The sequence below is a fragment of the Phaenicophaeus curvirostris genome, chromosome 2 (genome assembly GCF_032191515.1).
Source record: "Phaenicophaeus curvirostris isolate KB17595 chromosome 2, BPBGC_Pcur_1.0, whole genome shotgun sequence".
NCBI classification, from domain to species: Eukaryota; Metazoa; Chordata; class Aves; order Cuculiformes; family Cuculidae; genus Phaenicophaeus; species Phaenicophaeus curvirostris.
In genome coordinates this window covers 116,725,443-116,741,237 of record NC_091393.1, presented here as the reverse complement: position 1 = coordinate 116,741,237, position 15,795 = coordinate 116,725,443, and the positions used below count along the sequence as shown (strand labels likewise).

At 56.2% G+C, this 15,795-nt stretch overlaps 1 protein-coding gene across 1 annotated transcript; it reads left to right on the top strand.

The window, feature by feature from the left end:
* Window positions 1–122: 122 nt before the first annotated feature.
* Window positions 123–15,340, top strand: NRBP1 (nuclear receptor binding protein 1). The gene is made up of 18 exons (XM_069850545.1): window positions 123–216; window positions 402–628; window positions 4,286–4,408; window positions 4,780–4,881; window positions 4,969–5,058; window positions 5,437–5,477; window positions 5,608–5,702; window positions 8,000–8,083; window positions 8,328–8,386; window positions 10,456–10,554; window positions 10,626–10,758; window positions 11,580–11,682; window positions 13,126–13,176; window positions 13,274–13,409; window positions 13,497–13,550; window positions 14,177–14,240; window positions 14,324–14,379; window positions 14,540–15,340. The coding sequence occupies exons 2-18, from the start codon at window positions 419–421 to the stop codon at window positions 14,636–14,638; spliced, it is 1,599 nt and encodes a 532-aa protein (XP_069706646.1). The 5' UTR covers window positions 123–216; window positions 402–418; the 3' UTR covers window positions 14,639–15,340.
* Window positions 15,341–15,795: the final 455 nt, after the last annotated feature.

Here is a 15,795-nt window from a genome sequence, read left to right as displayed (position 1 = left end):
CGCGGACGCCCATTCTCCCGGGCTCCCATTGGCTCGGGGGCAGGGACGAGCCCCGCCCCCTCCTCCGCGCAGTCTAATCAGCGGCGCGGACGGGCCCCTCGCGTGCGCTGATTGGCCGCGGTGCCGGAAGCCCCGCCCCGCCCGGCGCGTGACGCAGCGCAGTGGTTGGCGGCGGCGGGCGAGGCGCTCGGGAACCGGAGGCACCGGCTGAGCCCGGTGAGTGTGGCCTCGCCCCGTTTCTCCCTCCCGTCTAGGCCTTCCCGGGGCCGCCAGAGCGCGGGCGGGCGCTGCTGTGGGGGCTCGGGGAGCGGTCTAGGCTGGGGGCCCGGCGGGCGCGGCCCGGTGCGGCCTGCGGGGCCCGGTGCGGCCTGCTGTGACCGGTCCCGCCCGCCTCCGCGCAGGTTGTGCGGCCGCAGCGATGTCGGACGGTGAGGCCAAGCAAGCGCCGAACGGCGGCTCCGACTCCAAGCCCGAATCCGCCTCCGCCGGGCCGGGGATGACGGCGGTGGCGGCGCCCGTGGCTCCCGCGGCGCCGCCGGAGGAGGAGGAGGAGGAAGAGGAGAGCGAGGACGAGTCCGAGATCCTGGAGGAGTCGCCGTGCGGCCGCTGGCAGAAGCGAAGAGAAGAGGTGAGGGACGGGGCCCATTCCTGGGAACTGGGTGCAGGTAGGGGAGGGGGTACCGGACCGGGCGGAGCGGGGACGAGGAGGGAGTACGGGAGCGGCCAGGGGGGTGTAGGGAACCGGGGACGGGAGGGGGAACTGGACAGTGGGTGGGGAGGGGTTATGGGAGCGGGCAGGGGGGTGTAGGGAACCGAGGATGGGAGAGAGGACCGTATACCGGGTGGGAAGGGGGTATGGGAGCGGACAGGGGGGCATAGGGGACCGGAGACGGGAGGGGGGACCAGACATCGGGTGGGGAGGGGGTGCGGGAGCGGGCAGGGGGGTGTAGGGGACCGGGGATGAGAGGGGGGAGCAGACACCGGGTGGGGAGGAGGTACGGGAGCGGGCAGGGGTGTGTAGGGGACCGGGGATGGGAGGAGGGACTGGACACTGGGTGGGAAGGGGGTACGGGAGCGGGCAGGGGGGTGTAGGGTGCCGGGGATGAGAGGGGGGAGCAGACACCGGGTGGGGAGGGGGTATGGGGTGGGGAACAGGGACACTGGGCAGCGGGGGGGGTTGGGACTGGAAATGGAATGCTAGGTGGGGAGGGGCGTTAGGGGACCAGGCCGGGAAGGACACCAGGATGGCAGGCTGGGAAGGGGACACGGGGGACGCTGGGCGAGGGCAGGAGCCAGACAGGTTTGTCTCGGTGCTGTGGCTCATGCATATGGATGTGTCTGGGCCTGCTGCTGTGCTGAGCAAGGAGTATCCCCAGTGCTCCTCCCTGCACGTTGTGTCCTGGGTTTTCTGCTCTGGGAATACTGAGGAGCAGCAATGGCCTGTGAGGAGTATAAGGGTGATCCAGGAGTTGCTGACAGGCACTCCTTCCCTCTGCTCTGAGGCCTCCAGCTTGGATAACGTGGAGCTTACCCGTGTGGAATTGTTCCCTGGCCACTCTGACTAGCATCAGCTTTCTGTGTTTGTTGGGATTCTCCTATGTGAAGACACACGTGGATCAGATCCTTTGGCTTTGAAAGTCTCTGTTCCTGCTTTTCTTGTGCTCTATTTGGCTGGGAGCCGTCTGCACTGACTGGCTCCTGCTCCACGTTGGAATGGTGGGACCCACTCCCTCAGATGCTGTAGCACGAGCTTGGATGTGGCTGTTCCAAGCGAGCTAGGGCTGACGGGGAGGTCTGTCCACATGGGATAGTGGCGAGGGAGCTGTTTATCCCGATGGTAACATGGAAGTCAGAGTGAGGGCGGGGATTCTGGCAGTTCCTGACCTCTGCTTGCTTGAAAGCTCTCTTGGGTTGTGTGGTGCAGTGAGAATGTGCCTTCCTGGTGGAGGTGTGGTGCGTGGGCTGCAACAGGAGAGTTCTGTGCACGGCTTTAATCCTGCTCTCCACAGCGTATTCCATACAATACCTGGAGCGCTTTCCCTGTGAGCTATGCTGACCTGGCACACATCAGGAATGGAGCCAGCCGGACTTTGTGTTGTGTTTTTGGTGTGGTTTCTTTGTTATGGGTCATTGTGGCGTAAATGGATAGATTCCCTTCCAGCCTTCTCAGTTCTTTCTGGCAGAACTATAGGATTTGTAGGCTCCAGATTCTCTTTGGATTCTGGTTTCCTGGCTACAGACAAACACAAGACAATCCCTTGTGTCCCGACACGCTGTGTTCCTGTTCCCTAGCTTGGGAGTGAGTGGGGTGGTTGGTCCAACGCTGAGCCGTCTTGGCTGTGGGAGCGGCGTTCTGCCCTATGGATGGCGGAATGGCTGTTGGGATTGGTGATCTGGAGAGAATTCGGGACCTCCAGTTCTCCAGCCTCCATCTGTTGAGGCTGCGCTGCCTCCTGCGGGAAGCGCTGATGCAGTATTCGACGGATCCCGCTGCAGCTCCCACCCGTGGGAATGGGAAGCACGGAAACTGGGGTTTATGCAGTTGGGCTCTGCTCCGTATCCTGGTTCTGCCCTGGGTTCTGCTTCACGCTTCTGCCGTGTGGCATCGTAGTCTGTGCTCCGCTCTTGGAAGAAGCTCTCCCAATGCTGGCATTACAGCGTGATAGCTCTCCTTTCTGAGCATCCTGGGATGCTGGCGTGCCGTGTCCTTGGCTGGCACAGTCCCTGCGAGGGCCTCTAGTGCGATGACTTGGCTGGCACTTGTCATTCCATGCTGGCAGGCAGGGAGGAGGTGTGCCTTCTGGAAAAGGGATGTGTTGTTCCCTCTCCGAGAATGGGGTCCTGCTTCTCTTTAGGGGGTCCTGCTTCTCTTTAGGGGGTCCTGCTTGATCATCAGACCCATCCCAGTCGTTTCCTTCTCTTGGTGACCCAACGCTAATCGTTTCCTTCCCTCTGACGTGATCCTGATCAATTCTGTTGCTGACCCCTCCGGATTGATTCCCCCCTGCTGACCTGTCCTGACTCCCTTATTGATCCTAATTCCCTTAGCTCGCCAGTGTCTCCTCTGGATGCTGACTCAGGCATCAGCCTTGAGAAAAATCTTTTGGGATAACGCAGGGATAGAGCAGCGCGTGGCGCAGCCGGAGCTCGCTGTGGTGGCTGCGTGCCGGCCGGCATTCCCGGTATGTTCCCGGTGCCGGCGTTCCCGGCGCTGGGCCGCATTCCCGGTGCCCCGCTGCGTGCCAGCTGGCCTACCCGGTACCGGCTGTCCCAGCGGGGCCGCACCGGGGGGCCCGGGCGGGGCTGGGCGGCTCCCGAAGGACGGCGGCTCCAGCCAACGGCAGCGGGAGGCGGGAGCGTTACATCACCGGCAGCTGCTGCCATTGGCTGCAGCACCGGGGACACGGGCCGAGATTGTCCCGGTGCATCCAGCAGGGAGAGAAAGCTGCGGAGAGACCTTAGAGCAGCCTCCCAGTGCAGAAAGGGGGTCCAGGAAAGCTGGGGAGGGGCTCTTGATTGGGGAGTGCAGGGATAGGATGAGGGAGAATTGTTTTTCAGCTGAAAGAGGGGAGATTGAAATGAGATATGGGGAAAGAAAGGTTCCCAGGTTGTCCAGAGAAGTGGTGGCTGCCCCATCACTGGAGGTGGTGAAGGCCAGGTCAGACAGGGCTTTGAGCAACCTGATCCAGTGGGAGGTGTCCCTGCCCATAGCAGATGGTTGGAACTGGATGGGCTTTGAGGTTCTTTCCCACCCAAACCTTTCTGTGGTTCTGTAACTGCTGGAGTTGTCAGTGGTTTCACTTGTGCAGTCCCTTCCCGGAGCTATTCCCAACCTGCAGCTTTCCGTTCATTTCTCTTCGCTTGGCTCATTTCTCCTCTCTCCCTGTATCATCACTTTTAAGAAAGCTCCCCCTGAGAGTTGTGCCCTGAGTTCTCAAGGTTTGGGTTTTTTTGTCCTGTTTGCATGATTTGAGGTGCTTTTGGTGTTAAATGAACACGAAACACAAAAATAGTCTGTTGTTGCCAAAAGGTGGTTTCTCCTGCAATCTAACCTTTCTGCCAAAGGAGTTTTCCCTCAAATGTGCCCATAGCTTGTTGCTTATGCTGCCTACAATGTATTCGTGTCTGGGTATGTCCCATTCTTGGAATGAACGTGTGCGATATGATCCTGGAATGCTCATTTAATTAACAGTTAATGAGCAAAGCCTGTAATACTCAATGAAGGGGTTTGTGGTAGTGGTGTGGTCTTGCTGGCTTAGAACTCATCTCCATCCCCCCTGTACAGGTGAACCAGCGGAATGTCCCAGGGATCGACAGTGCCTACCTGGCCATGGATACGGAGGAGGGTGTGGAGGTCGTCTGGAATGAAGTTCAGTTTTCTGAGAGGAAGAACTTTAAGCTTCAGGAAGTAAGTTGACGTGTTCCTCAATGAAATGTCAGAAACAAACCTCGCGCTGGGATGGGATTTTAGGGATTGGGTGGGGATGTTTCATGGATTTATTGGCTGGATTTGGAGTGCAGGGCTGCTCGAATGCCATGAGTTCAGCTCAGACCTGGCCTGTGAAGGAAATGCAGCAGAGCACTATCTATTTCCACAGGCTATTGTGTTGGTCTGGTCCTGGTGATCAAATGTGCCATAGTAGGATCAATCCGGATGCTGTTTGTCCTTAGCGTAGGAACTTGAGGGTTGCCATGTTGTTTAAGGGGACTCAGACTCAAGAAGATGAGATGTGGGCTGACACGCTCACTGATGTAACTTCTCCGTCTTCTGATCTTAAGGAAAAGGTTAAAGCAGTGTTTGACAACTTAATTCAGCTGGAGCACCTGAACATCGTGAAGTTTCACAAGTACTGGGCTGACGTGAAGGAGAACAAGGCCAGGGTAAGCATGGCAAGCAGCTGGCTACTGTTCCTGCTGCATCCGTTGGTGGTGAGTGAGGCTGAGGGTAACGTTCTGTGCCACCTGCAGGTCATCTTCATCACGGAGTACATGTCCTCAGGCAGCCTGAAGCAGTTCCTCAAGAAGACAAAGAAGAACCACAAAACCATGAATGAAAAGGTAACTCTTTTCTGTGTGTGCCTGTTTGCAGGCAGTGCTGTTGGCCTCCAGAAGGCTTTTTCGGTGGAGAATCCAGATGCGACGGCTGGCTGGCAATAACATGTGGCTGCTCTTCCTGTTTGTTGGTGTCAGGGCACTGATCTATATGGATATGTAGGAACTAAATGGAGCATGATAGTGCTGATCCTCTAAATTCCCACTTTGTACGCGCCTGTATGGGGTAAAAGCCATGGAATGGAGTGTATATTCCATTATGGAATGAGCTGTGAATCATGGAACTGTGGGTGTGTCCCTCCTCATAGCATATTTGGAGTTGGAAGGGACCTTAAAAGATCATCTTCCTTGACTGATTATTATCCTTTTTGTCCCTGTCTGTAGGCCTGGAAGCGATGGTGCACCCAGATCCTCTCCGCTCTCAGGTATGTCTTGTGTTGTGCCATTGGTTTTAGTGCAGCCTCTCTCATGCTGGAATGTTCAAAGCCCCTGTCAGGGGAATTCCTGGCCTTGGCTGTGCTGCCTTCTGACCAGTACTTTCTCTTGAATTCCCAGCTACCTCCACTCCTGTGATCCCCCCATTATCCACGGAAACCTGACCTGTGACACCATCTTTATTCAGCACAACGGTCTCATCAAGATTGGGTCAGGTAAGGCTCGGACTGTCACCTACAGGGGAAACTACTTGCATGGAAGAGGGCATCCAATCCCTTCAGGCTTGCCTAGCACAGTAGGCCTGTGTGTCCTTGTTTCTCTGCATCGGCTGAGTGGTAGAATTCACTTTGGCTCTTTCAGGAGCAGGAAGGGTGGATCCTGCATGCTGATTCTTCTTTTGTTCCTTGGGTTTTGATCTCAAGGGACTGACCCAAGAAATGCTGCTGGAGCTTTCCAGTGTTGTGTGCATGTTTTCCTTGGATTCATCTGCTCTGCAGTCTTCTCACTGTTAGTACCCAGAATTCTCTTCCTGGTGTGAAGGCTTCTCTTCCAGCTTTAGGAGCTGTGACCACTAAGGCCACACAGGTGCTTCCAGCAAGGTTTCAGACTCTGTCTGCAGCGAGCTGGGGGCCTTGGCACCCTCGTCCAGCATCACTTCCTTCGACCAGCGTGTCACGGGGCTGGCCAGGGAGCTGCCCACCCAGAGATGTTTCATTTCCTAAGCTGAAGTGATCTTCCTGGGGGTGCAGCGCATCCTTACATGCTCTGGCTTTTCACCCTTGCTGTTCCTATGTTGCTAAACCTGCCAGCAGTCAGGATGCGTTCTGTCCTGCCCTGACATCCCCTTTCCAAGTCGTGGCTTTTCCATGGCTGTGCCAGTATTGCCAGACCTGAGGGCTGTGAACATGCATCTCATGGGCGTTCGTGTGAACTTGTGGCTCGATGGTGAGCGGATGCTTTGCTTCACCTGTTGTCTGAAAGCAGCCTGTCTCCCTACGCTGCAGGCCTGTGGCTTTTCTTTCCATCCCAGAGCTGGGCTCCGTTCTCTGTGATGATCTCTGATCCGTGCCCAGGGAGGCTGGGGAGTGCTCGGTTGTCTGTCTGCCTCTGAACCTGGTGGCATCTTCCTCTTCATACAAACTGATAACATCCTGGGGTTCACTGTATTGTCATTCCCTGACTTTATCCAAGTGGAGAGAATTCCCAGAAGCCGTGTACGTGTGATGCTGCGTGCTGGCAAACGCAGCTGGTTTCCTGGCATACTGTGCAGGCCAGTTATGGAGAGTGTTAAAAGGGATCTTCCTCTGTCCAGCCTGGTTTAGAGGTGTCGTACACCTCCATCCTCATGAACGTAGCAGCACTTCTTGAACACAAACCCTTTGGAGCTGGAATCTGCAGCCGTGGTTTTTGTTTGGTTTTTTATTTTACTGGAAGGTGGTTCTACAGGTCAGCAAGCACAACATTCCCAGGAGCACCGGGGCTCTGCGTGAGTCCCTTGGAGGCTGCCTGGAAGAGAGGGGACTCAGTGTAAGGCACAAATAGCTGCTGCAGCAGAGTTGCACCTCAGCCTGCTCCCTCAGATTCCATGGGGCTTCTGTTTGGTTGTTGGAACAACCTGATCCAGTGCCTGCCCATGGCAAGGGGTTGCAACCAGATGGGCTCTTTGAGGTCTCTTTCCACCCAAACCATTCCAGCTGTGATGGTCCAGGAGGTGACCAAGTAGGAGAAGGACCAGGTGTGTTCAGGGGGGAAAGTGGAGCTCCAGGTGGGATGGAGACTCTGTTCCCTGCCTTCTTCTGCATTCCTCCCTGCAGAGCCAGCTGTGTGGCTGTGGAGAGCCGTCACAATCTGCTCCAAGGTGGTTCTCCTGACCCCCTTCTTTCTTGAGGGTCCATACATGTGTCCTCACTGTTCCTGTGGTTGGGGGTTATCCCTGCCTGCAGCTCTGCAGTTTGTGGCTGTTCCTGAATGCTGGGATGCTGCTCCCAGAGCGGTCGTCTCTCCTCATCCAGCACCTTCGCTTGGTGGTGTCTGCCTTGAGATGCATTAGCACCAGCGCCCTGTTGAGTTGTGGAAGAGGTTCCTTGGAGGTCTGGCCCTCTCCTGCAGCTCTGAGAGGGTGATGGATTGCAGATGTCTTGGCATCGCTTGCTCTTCCTAGGGATTCTGCTACATCTGAACTGCTTGTGACAAACTCTGTAGCTGTGCTTTATGTTGGGCGCTTTCAGGACCTGCAGTTTGGCAAGGAATCCTTCCCAGCACGTCTCCCCATTCAGCAGGAACCATGGTCTCCAGGTTCTCTCTTGGAGAACCATGCTGAGCTGCAGCATGGAAACCATGGAAGAGTCATTTGGGGTGGGAGGCCTGGGATGAGGGAGAGATGAGGGGCCACCTTCACTTCTTGTGGCACCCTGCTGGGCATTGGAGGGCCTGGAGCTGCGTGGGTTCCCTCAGGTCTAGTGGGAATGGGCTGCAATTTCCTGTATCCTGACCATTCCTGACTTTCTTCTAGTGGCACCAGACACAATTAACAACCACGTGAAGACCTGTCGTGAGGAGCAGAAGAACCTGCACTTCTTTGCCCCAGAATATGGAGGTATGGCATTCCTGCAGCCGTGAGCCTGGGTTTGCTGGCCTTGGGAATGCTGCCAGGCTGTTCCACATCTTGTTTCCAGCCTTGGGCTCTGGAGAGATTTCACATTAATGGTTTTATTTGCCTGCTTAATGACTCTGACTCCTCTGTCTGGTGGTGGGAGAGGAAGCTGCAGAATCACGGTAGCATGATACAGGGGTGGAGCACAGGGGTGGAATGATAACGGAGCATCATTTCTCTGTTCCAGAAGTTGCCAATGTGACCACCGCGGTGGACATTTACTCCTTTGGGATGTGTGCACTGGAGGTGAGTGTCGAACAGCGGTGATGGGACAGTGAGAGGAAAGAATTTGAGGGAAGGGGAGACTCCATGGGGTTGCTGTGGTTATGGGTGGGTTGGCTTGGTAATGAGTGCATTTTATTCCAAGCCAGATGAGCTTTGCCTGGGATGAGTCCCTGTTGAGGCTCCCCTAGAGGCTGCGCTACAAGGGAAACGGCTCTGCAAAGGGTAGTTCCTTTGGAAATCCCTAATGGATAATTCATTACTCTGTGGGTCTTGGCCAGTTCTGGGGTCTGGCTATGGACTGGTGGGAGCAGTCGTTGCTACCGACTGTCCTTAATGTGCCTGGAGAATGAGACTCTGCTCCTGGCAGTCGCTGTTCCTCCTGTGCTATCCAGAGGGGAGGACAAATGGTCCAGAGCTTTTCCATTCTGTCCCCACCTGATACTGGTGCTGGCTGCAGTTGGGTGTGAGTCTGATGCATCCATCTCAGCAGCTTAGTGCTTCCTTTGTCTTTGAAATCAGTCTGGGAAGTGGGAATTGTCAGTGGCAGCATTTTCTGGGAAGAGTTCTTAGAGCCAACACAAAGAATTCTGAACCTATGCAGCATTTCCCATGGGTGAGGCAGGGAGGGAACTGTGGAAAAGCATGGTTTCTAGGAATTGAGACTTGAGTTGAATCTTCTTAAGACTGAGAGAGTTGGGGCTGTTCAGCCTGGAGAAGAGAAGGCTTCAGGGAGACCTCAGAGCAGCTTCCAGTACTGTCAGGGGCTCCAGGAAAGCTGGGAAGGGACACTTGATCAGGGAGTGTAGGGACGGGATGAGGGGGAATGGTTTTCAGCTGAAAGGAGAGAGATTGAGGATGAGTATCAGGAAGAAATATTTACCTGTGAGGGTGGGGAGGCCCTGTCCCAGGTTGTCCAGAGAAGTGGTGGCTGCCCCATCCCTGGAGGTGTTGATGGCCACATTGGATGAGGCTTTGAGCAATTTGATTCAGTGGGAAGCATTCAGGGGGTTGGAACTGGATGGGCTTTGAGGCCCCTTCCAACTCAAACCATTCCCCTGATTTTTTGCCAGTCTTTCCCAACTGGGGATTCATGCTGGCTGGAGCAGTTCCTGGTGGCATTTTTTGCTTGCTTTTCTGCCCATAATACAGAGCCATTCATGCAGCCAGGAGAGACGTGGTCAGGTTCTGGCACTGCTTTGTTAGAGGGTGGGAATTACTGAGCAGAAACAAAGCAAATGGATCAAGAGCTTCCCAATGGAGGCCTTCACTGTCTGAGGCGATGCTGGCATGGTTTCAGGTCTCCCTGGTGGTTTGTGGAGGCAGAGAGAGAGCGACCGCGACCTCAGACAGCCCCAAATGACTGCGCTGTGGTGACCTCACACCTGGCAGTCGTTTCTGTGGGTTTTGTTCCATGTGGTTGGTCGCTGTCAGTGAAGCTGACAGCAAGTTGACCTTGAGCCAGCAGTGAGGCAGCCAAGAGGGCAACTGTGTCCTGGGCATTCTCAGCCGGATGAAAGAGGGGATTGTCCCGCTCTGCACCACACCAGAGCAGCCCCACCTTGAGCATGGGGTGCAGTTCTGGGCGCCACAGGATAAAGAGGATCTAAAGCTGCTAGAGAATGTCCAGAGGAGGGCATGGAGCTGGGGAAGGGTTTAGAGGAGAGAAGTGTGGGAGGAGTGGCTGAAGTCAGTAGGCTGGCTCAGCCTGGAGAAGGGAAGACAGAGGGGAGACCTCACCACGGTTTGCAGTATACTCACACACGGAGGAGGAAGAGCCCACGCTGAGCTCTTCTCTCCTGAGGGAATGGCAGGACGATGCACTAGGAGGGCGTTAGGTTGGATATTAAGAAAAGGCTCTTCATCCAGAGGGTGTTGGAGCACTGGAACAGCTCCCCAGGGGAAGCAGTCACAGCGCCAAGCCTGGCAAGATTCCAGAAGTGTTTGACCAATGCCCTCGGACCCATGGTGTGAATGTTGGGGTTGTCCTATGGGACAGGAGTTGGACTTGATGATCTTTGTGGGTCCCTTCCGACTTGGGACATCCTGTGATTCCATGATTCTGAGTCTGACACATTCCTTTGTGTTGGCAGATGGCAGTGCTGGAGATCCAGGGTAATGGGGAGTCGTCGTACGTGCCGCAGGAGGCCATCAACAGTGCCATCCAGCTGCTGGAGGACCCGCTGCAGAGGGTGAGCACAGCGACCCACGCCCACCGGCACGCGGGCATCACGCAGGGTCTCATGATGGTTTTGTCTCCCAGGAGTTCATCCAGAAGTGTTTGGAGCAGGACCCTGGCAGGCGTCCTACGGCCCGGGAGCTACTTTTCCACCAGGCGTTGTTCGAGGTGCCCTCACTAAAGCTGTTGGCTGCTCACTGCATTGTTGGACATCAGCGTGAGTATGGGGTTCTGGGTGCCACATCTCATGTTCTGTAAAGCTTCCCTGAGCTGTCAGTACAGCTGCACCCCAGAAATGGATCCGCTAGAGCGGGTTCTTAGGAAGCCATGAGGATGATCTGAGGGCTGGAGTATAAGGACATGCTGAAAGAGTTGGTATTGTTCAGCCTGGAGAAGAGAAGGCTGTGGGGAAACTTTAGAGTGGCCTCCCTGTGTACGGAAAGGGGTTCCAGGAAAGCTGGGGAGGGGTTCCTGATCAGGGAGTGCAGGGACAGGATGAGAGAGAAGGGGTTTCAGCTGCCAGAGGGGAAATTGAGATGAGATCTTAGGCAGAAATGTTTTCCTGTGAGGGTGGGGAGGCCCTGGCCCAGGTTGCCCAGAGAAGTGGTGGCTGCTCCATCCCTGGAGATGTTGAAGGCCTGGTTGGATGGGGCTTGGAGCAACCTGATCCAGTGGGAGGTGTCCTTGCCCATGGCAGGGGGTTGGAACTGATGGGCTTCAGGGTTCCTCCCAAGCCATTCCAGGGAGGTGGTTGAGTCACCTTCCCCGGAGGTGTTAAAAGGACGAGTGGATGAAGTGCTGAGGGGCGTGGTTTAGTGATTGATAGAAATGGTTGGACTTGATGAGCCAGTGGGTCTTTTCCAACCTAGTGATTCTATGATTCTGTGAAACGGGGATCTTTGTGCTGGAGTGAGGTACCCTGTCCACTCTGAGCGGCGCGAGGGCCTGGCAGCCAAATGTGTCTGGGATTTTAGTGCTGCTCTTGGCTTGGGAAGGGATTGTGATTGCTCGGGTCTAACTTTCTTGGGTTTTTTTTAGATATGATTCCTGAAAATGCTTTAGAAGAAATGACAAAAAACCTGGATATGAGCGCGGTGTTGGCAGAGATTAACCACGTGGACAGGGAAGGAGTCAAGATGATGTAAGTACCTGCAGTGCGCAGGGAGGTCTGGGCCAGTGCGTGTGGAACCACTACCAGGGCACTGGGATGAGCACTGAGGGTCCTGTCTGGGACTCCCCTCTTCCTGTTGGGGTTCCACCATGATCTGGAAAGCAGGAGGAGCTAATGGTGCTGGTGGTGAAGGAGCAGCCAGTCTCTGGGTACAGATATTCCATGGAAGGTGCTATCAGGGTGGAAGGAGTCCTCGCTCCTGTGTTCTATGAATGGATTCGGTACAATTGAGGTAGCAAATTGTTCCTGGGTGGAGGGATGGGAGAGGAGAACATGCTGTAGTCGGACCAAAACCTGGCTGAACAATTTGGGAAGTGGTTTGGATGAATCGCAGTCTTGTCAAATGGGCAAGGCACGCTGGGGAGATGGTTCTTTGGCGTTACCTTAACAGAGCGACTTATCACACAATACAGAAAGGGAAAGGCTCTTGGGGCAGCTCTCGGTAATTTCAGATGGAGTGGTGGCTCCATGATGTGTGGAGCAAGCAGAGTGCCAAAAAGTGGTGTTAAACTGTGGATGATGAGATTTTGGCCAGCCGAGGAGTTGTCTGGAAAGTCTCAGACATGGATACTGCGCTTCCAGAGAAAGCCAGTTTGCTTCCAGGGTGCCCTCCTGGGATGTGCACAAGGATGTTCACAAACTGAACAAAGTTATTGAGGTTAGGAGAAGAGGAAATGACCTCAAGTTGTGCCAGGGGAGGGTTAGATTAGACATTGGGAACAATTGTGTTATGGAAGGAGTGGTGAAGCCCTGGCAGAGGCTGCCCAGGGCAGTGGTGGAATCCCCATCTCTGGAGGGGTTTAAATCCGTGTGGATGTGGCACTTGGGGACGTGATTTGGTCAGCACAGTAGGGTTGGACTGGATGAGCTTGGAGGTATTTTCCAGCCTCGATGATTCCATGATTCTGAGATGAGGAATGTGTTTTCCTGGGGAATGAGCAGTGCGGGAGAACCCCTGGGTCCCCTGCTGGTCTGAAGCAGAAGGAAAGGAGATGCTGGCTGTGGGCTGCTCTGCTATCACTTATTGCAAGAGAAAACAGCTTGCTTCAGCGAATAAGGCACCATGTGGGCGGGCTGGGAAGTAGCAGCACCAGGAATGACCATTTCCAGCTCCTGAGATGCATGTGTATATGAGAGGTAGTATGATATCAGTCAGGTTATGAGAAAGAGGTGGATACGGCAGTGGAAGAAGTGTCGAGTGGCGTTGCTGGCACAGCACACACACAGCGTGGTGTCTTTGGGCCGCCCTGGAGTGGTTCGGAGAGCGGCTGTCACCAAGGGGCTGGGAATCTGTCAGCACCTGGGGGAGCCTCGTGTTCCTGAGGGTGATTTGAAACAATATCCAGAGGGACTCAAGTGGGTGATTCCATCTGATCACTTCTCACCTCAGTATGTTTTTTCTTCTTCCTGCAGTTTCTCTCAGTCGCCAGCGCTGGAGCTGGACAAATTCCTGGAGGATGTCAGGTAAGGGGGGTGGAGATGGGGTGTTTAAAGGACAACTTTAGCTATTTGTAAGACCAGAAAACTTGCAGAGAGGCACAACCCTGCTCCTTTCTTGTAGGAATGGCATCTACCCACTCACGGCCTTTGGGATGCCGCGTCCCCAGCAGCCCCAGCAGGTGGTGGTGAAATCTCCCATTGCTCCACCGTCAGTGAAAACCCCGACCCCGGAGCCGGCTGAGGTGGAGACGCGGAAGGTGAGGGACTGACACTCCATCCCTGCCCTGCTGGGTACTGTGTCGGGAAGCAGCAGCTGGTGACTGATATTTCTGCTTCCCTCACAGGTGGTGCTGATGCAGTGCAACATCGAGTCCGTGGAGGAGGGTGTGAAGCACCACGTAGGTTCCCTCAGCTGCTCTCTTGGGGGCCCAGGCTCCTGCCTCCGGGTCGTCCAGCCTGAAGAAGAGAAGGCTCCAGGAAGACCTTATAGTGGCCTTCTAGTACTGAAAGGGGCTCTAGGAAAGCTGGGGAGGGGCTCTTGATCAGGGAGTGCAGGGATAGGATGAGGGGGAATGGTTTTCAGCTGCAAGAGGGGAGATGGAGATGAGATCTTAGGAAGAAATGTTTCCCTGTGAGGGTGGGGAGACCCTGGCCCAGGTTGCCCAGAGAAGTGGTGGCTGCCCCATCCCTGGAGGTGTTCAAGGCCAGGTTGGATGGGGCTTGGAGCAACCTGATCCAGTGGGAGGTGTCCCTGCCCATGGCAGGGGGTGGAACTGGATGGGCTTTGAGGTCCCTTCCAACCCAAACCACTCCGTGATTCCAGATGACCTGGCACATAGCAAACCACCTTAGGTTCCTGTTTCTTGCTCAGGATGCTGCTGCTGTGGCTGTGGTTGGGAACAGAGCTGGATGAGGTGGTTCTGTTGAGCTCTCCTGGGGCCTTGGAGGAGGGGGGTTCCTATCCTGTGGGATTTCTTGGGATGCTTCTGGCTCTGTCCCTCACAAGAACTTCTCTGCCCTGCAGCTGACACTGCTGCTGAAACTGGAAGACAAGTTGAACCGACACTTGAGCTGCGACCTGCAGCCCAGTAAGTACCGTTCTTGCCCAGCTCTGGTGCGCGGGGCCAGCGCTGCGCTCAGAGTTGGGATTTAACCCGTCCCTCTGTTACAGATGATAATATCCAGGAGCTGGCAGCTGAACTGGTCCAGCTTGGATTCATCAGTGAGGTGAGCGGCCTGGGGCTGGGGTGCAGACAGAGCTCTGCATTCCATTCTCTTTATGCCGGATCGCTGCTTTCTGAGCTCGGCAGGTGGGGAAATAATCGTGCCCGGCCGCAGCCGGACTCTGGGGCTTGGCCTCTCCTCACTTGGATCTCATTCCTCACAGGCCGACCAGAGCCGACTGACCTGTTTACTTGAAGAGGCGTTCAGCAAGTTCTACTACACCCGCAACGGGGCCCTGACGGCCGTCACCGTGTCATCGTAGCGGCTCCCGGCGCGGCTTCGCTGCCTGTGACCCCTTTGTCTCTGTCCACCACTGTCGGGCGCATCCGCAAGACCCCAGCTGCAGCGCTTGGAAGCTCCCCCTGCATGTGCCGCGGACGGGCTTGGCGCCGATCCTCCTGCCTGTGCCGGGGGACGACGCGCATCAGTATTATTTCCAGCCCTGGTTGTGTTGGGATTCTGCCAGGCGGTGTCGGGGAGCCGGGTCCTGGCGTGGGGAATTCTCTCGCCCCCCGTTCATGTGCATGGAGTCTGTTCTGTTGGAATTGTACAAAGTGTCTTTTGCACAGCACAGAAATGTTGGGTTTTTTTTTTTTTTTTGGTTTGTTTTGTTCTTTTTGTCTTTATTTTCTGGTTTTTGCTGTAATTTAAAGGTGGGAGGGGAGCCCCCCCCGCGCCCACCCTTCTGGCCCTGCTCCCCGCACGCTGCCCGGGGAGCCGCCGGGGGTGTCCCGCAGCCCCCGCTTCACTCCCTGCACTTTGTTTACGTGGGGCCGGTGCGGGGCTGCGGCTCCCGGGCTCGCCGGTGCCGTCCCATCCCGTCCCAGCCGGGGTTCGCGGTGGGCGCTGCCGCTGCGGGGCCGCAGCCCCCGGGCCCCCCGTCCCGTCCCATCCCGGTGCGTGGGGGCTCCGCGCCCGCGTCTGGTTTCTATCGGTTCCTATTTTTAATAAACGGTTTTGTACACACGCTTGTGGAGCCTCTTTGGGGCCGCGGCCCCGCTTCCCACTGCTGCCCTGCCCGGTGCTCCCGGGGCAGAACTTCTCGGTGCTATTGGGGTGGAGCTGCCGTGCCCGGTGCTCTCGGGGTGGAACCTCCCCGTGCAGAGCTGCCCGGTGCTGCTGGCGTGGAGCTGGCCTACCGCCCCGCTGCCCTGCCCGGTACTTCCCGGGACGGAGCCTCCCGATGCTCTTGGAGCCACCGTGCCCGGTGCTCTTGGAGCGGAGCCACCCGGTGCTCTTGGAACTGCCCTGTCTGGTGCTCCCGGGGCAGAGCCTCCCGGTGCTCTTGGAATTGCCCTGTCCGGTGGTTCTGAGGCGGTGCTGCCCTGCCCGGTGCTCTTGGAGCCGCCGTGCCCGGTGCAGCCGGGGCGGAGCCGCCCGGTGTTTTTGGAACTGCCCTGTCTGGTGCTCCCGGGGCAG

Excerpts from the sequence above, each read along its gene's own strand:
- NRBP1 (XM_069850545.1), top strand. The coding sequence starts at position 419 with ATGTCGGACGGTGAGGCCAAGCAAGCGCCGAACGGCGGCTCCGACTCC. Across the intron at positions 629-4,285 it reads GGCAGAAGCGAAGAGAAGAG|GTGAACCAGCGGAATGTCCC; the intron begins GTGAGGGACGGG and ends CCCCCTGTACAG. Across the intron at positions 5,478-5,607 it reads CAGATCCTCTCCGCTCTCAG|CTACCTCCACTCCTGTGATC; the intron begins GTATGTCTTGTG and ends TTGAATTCCCAG.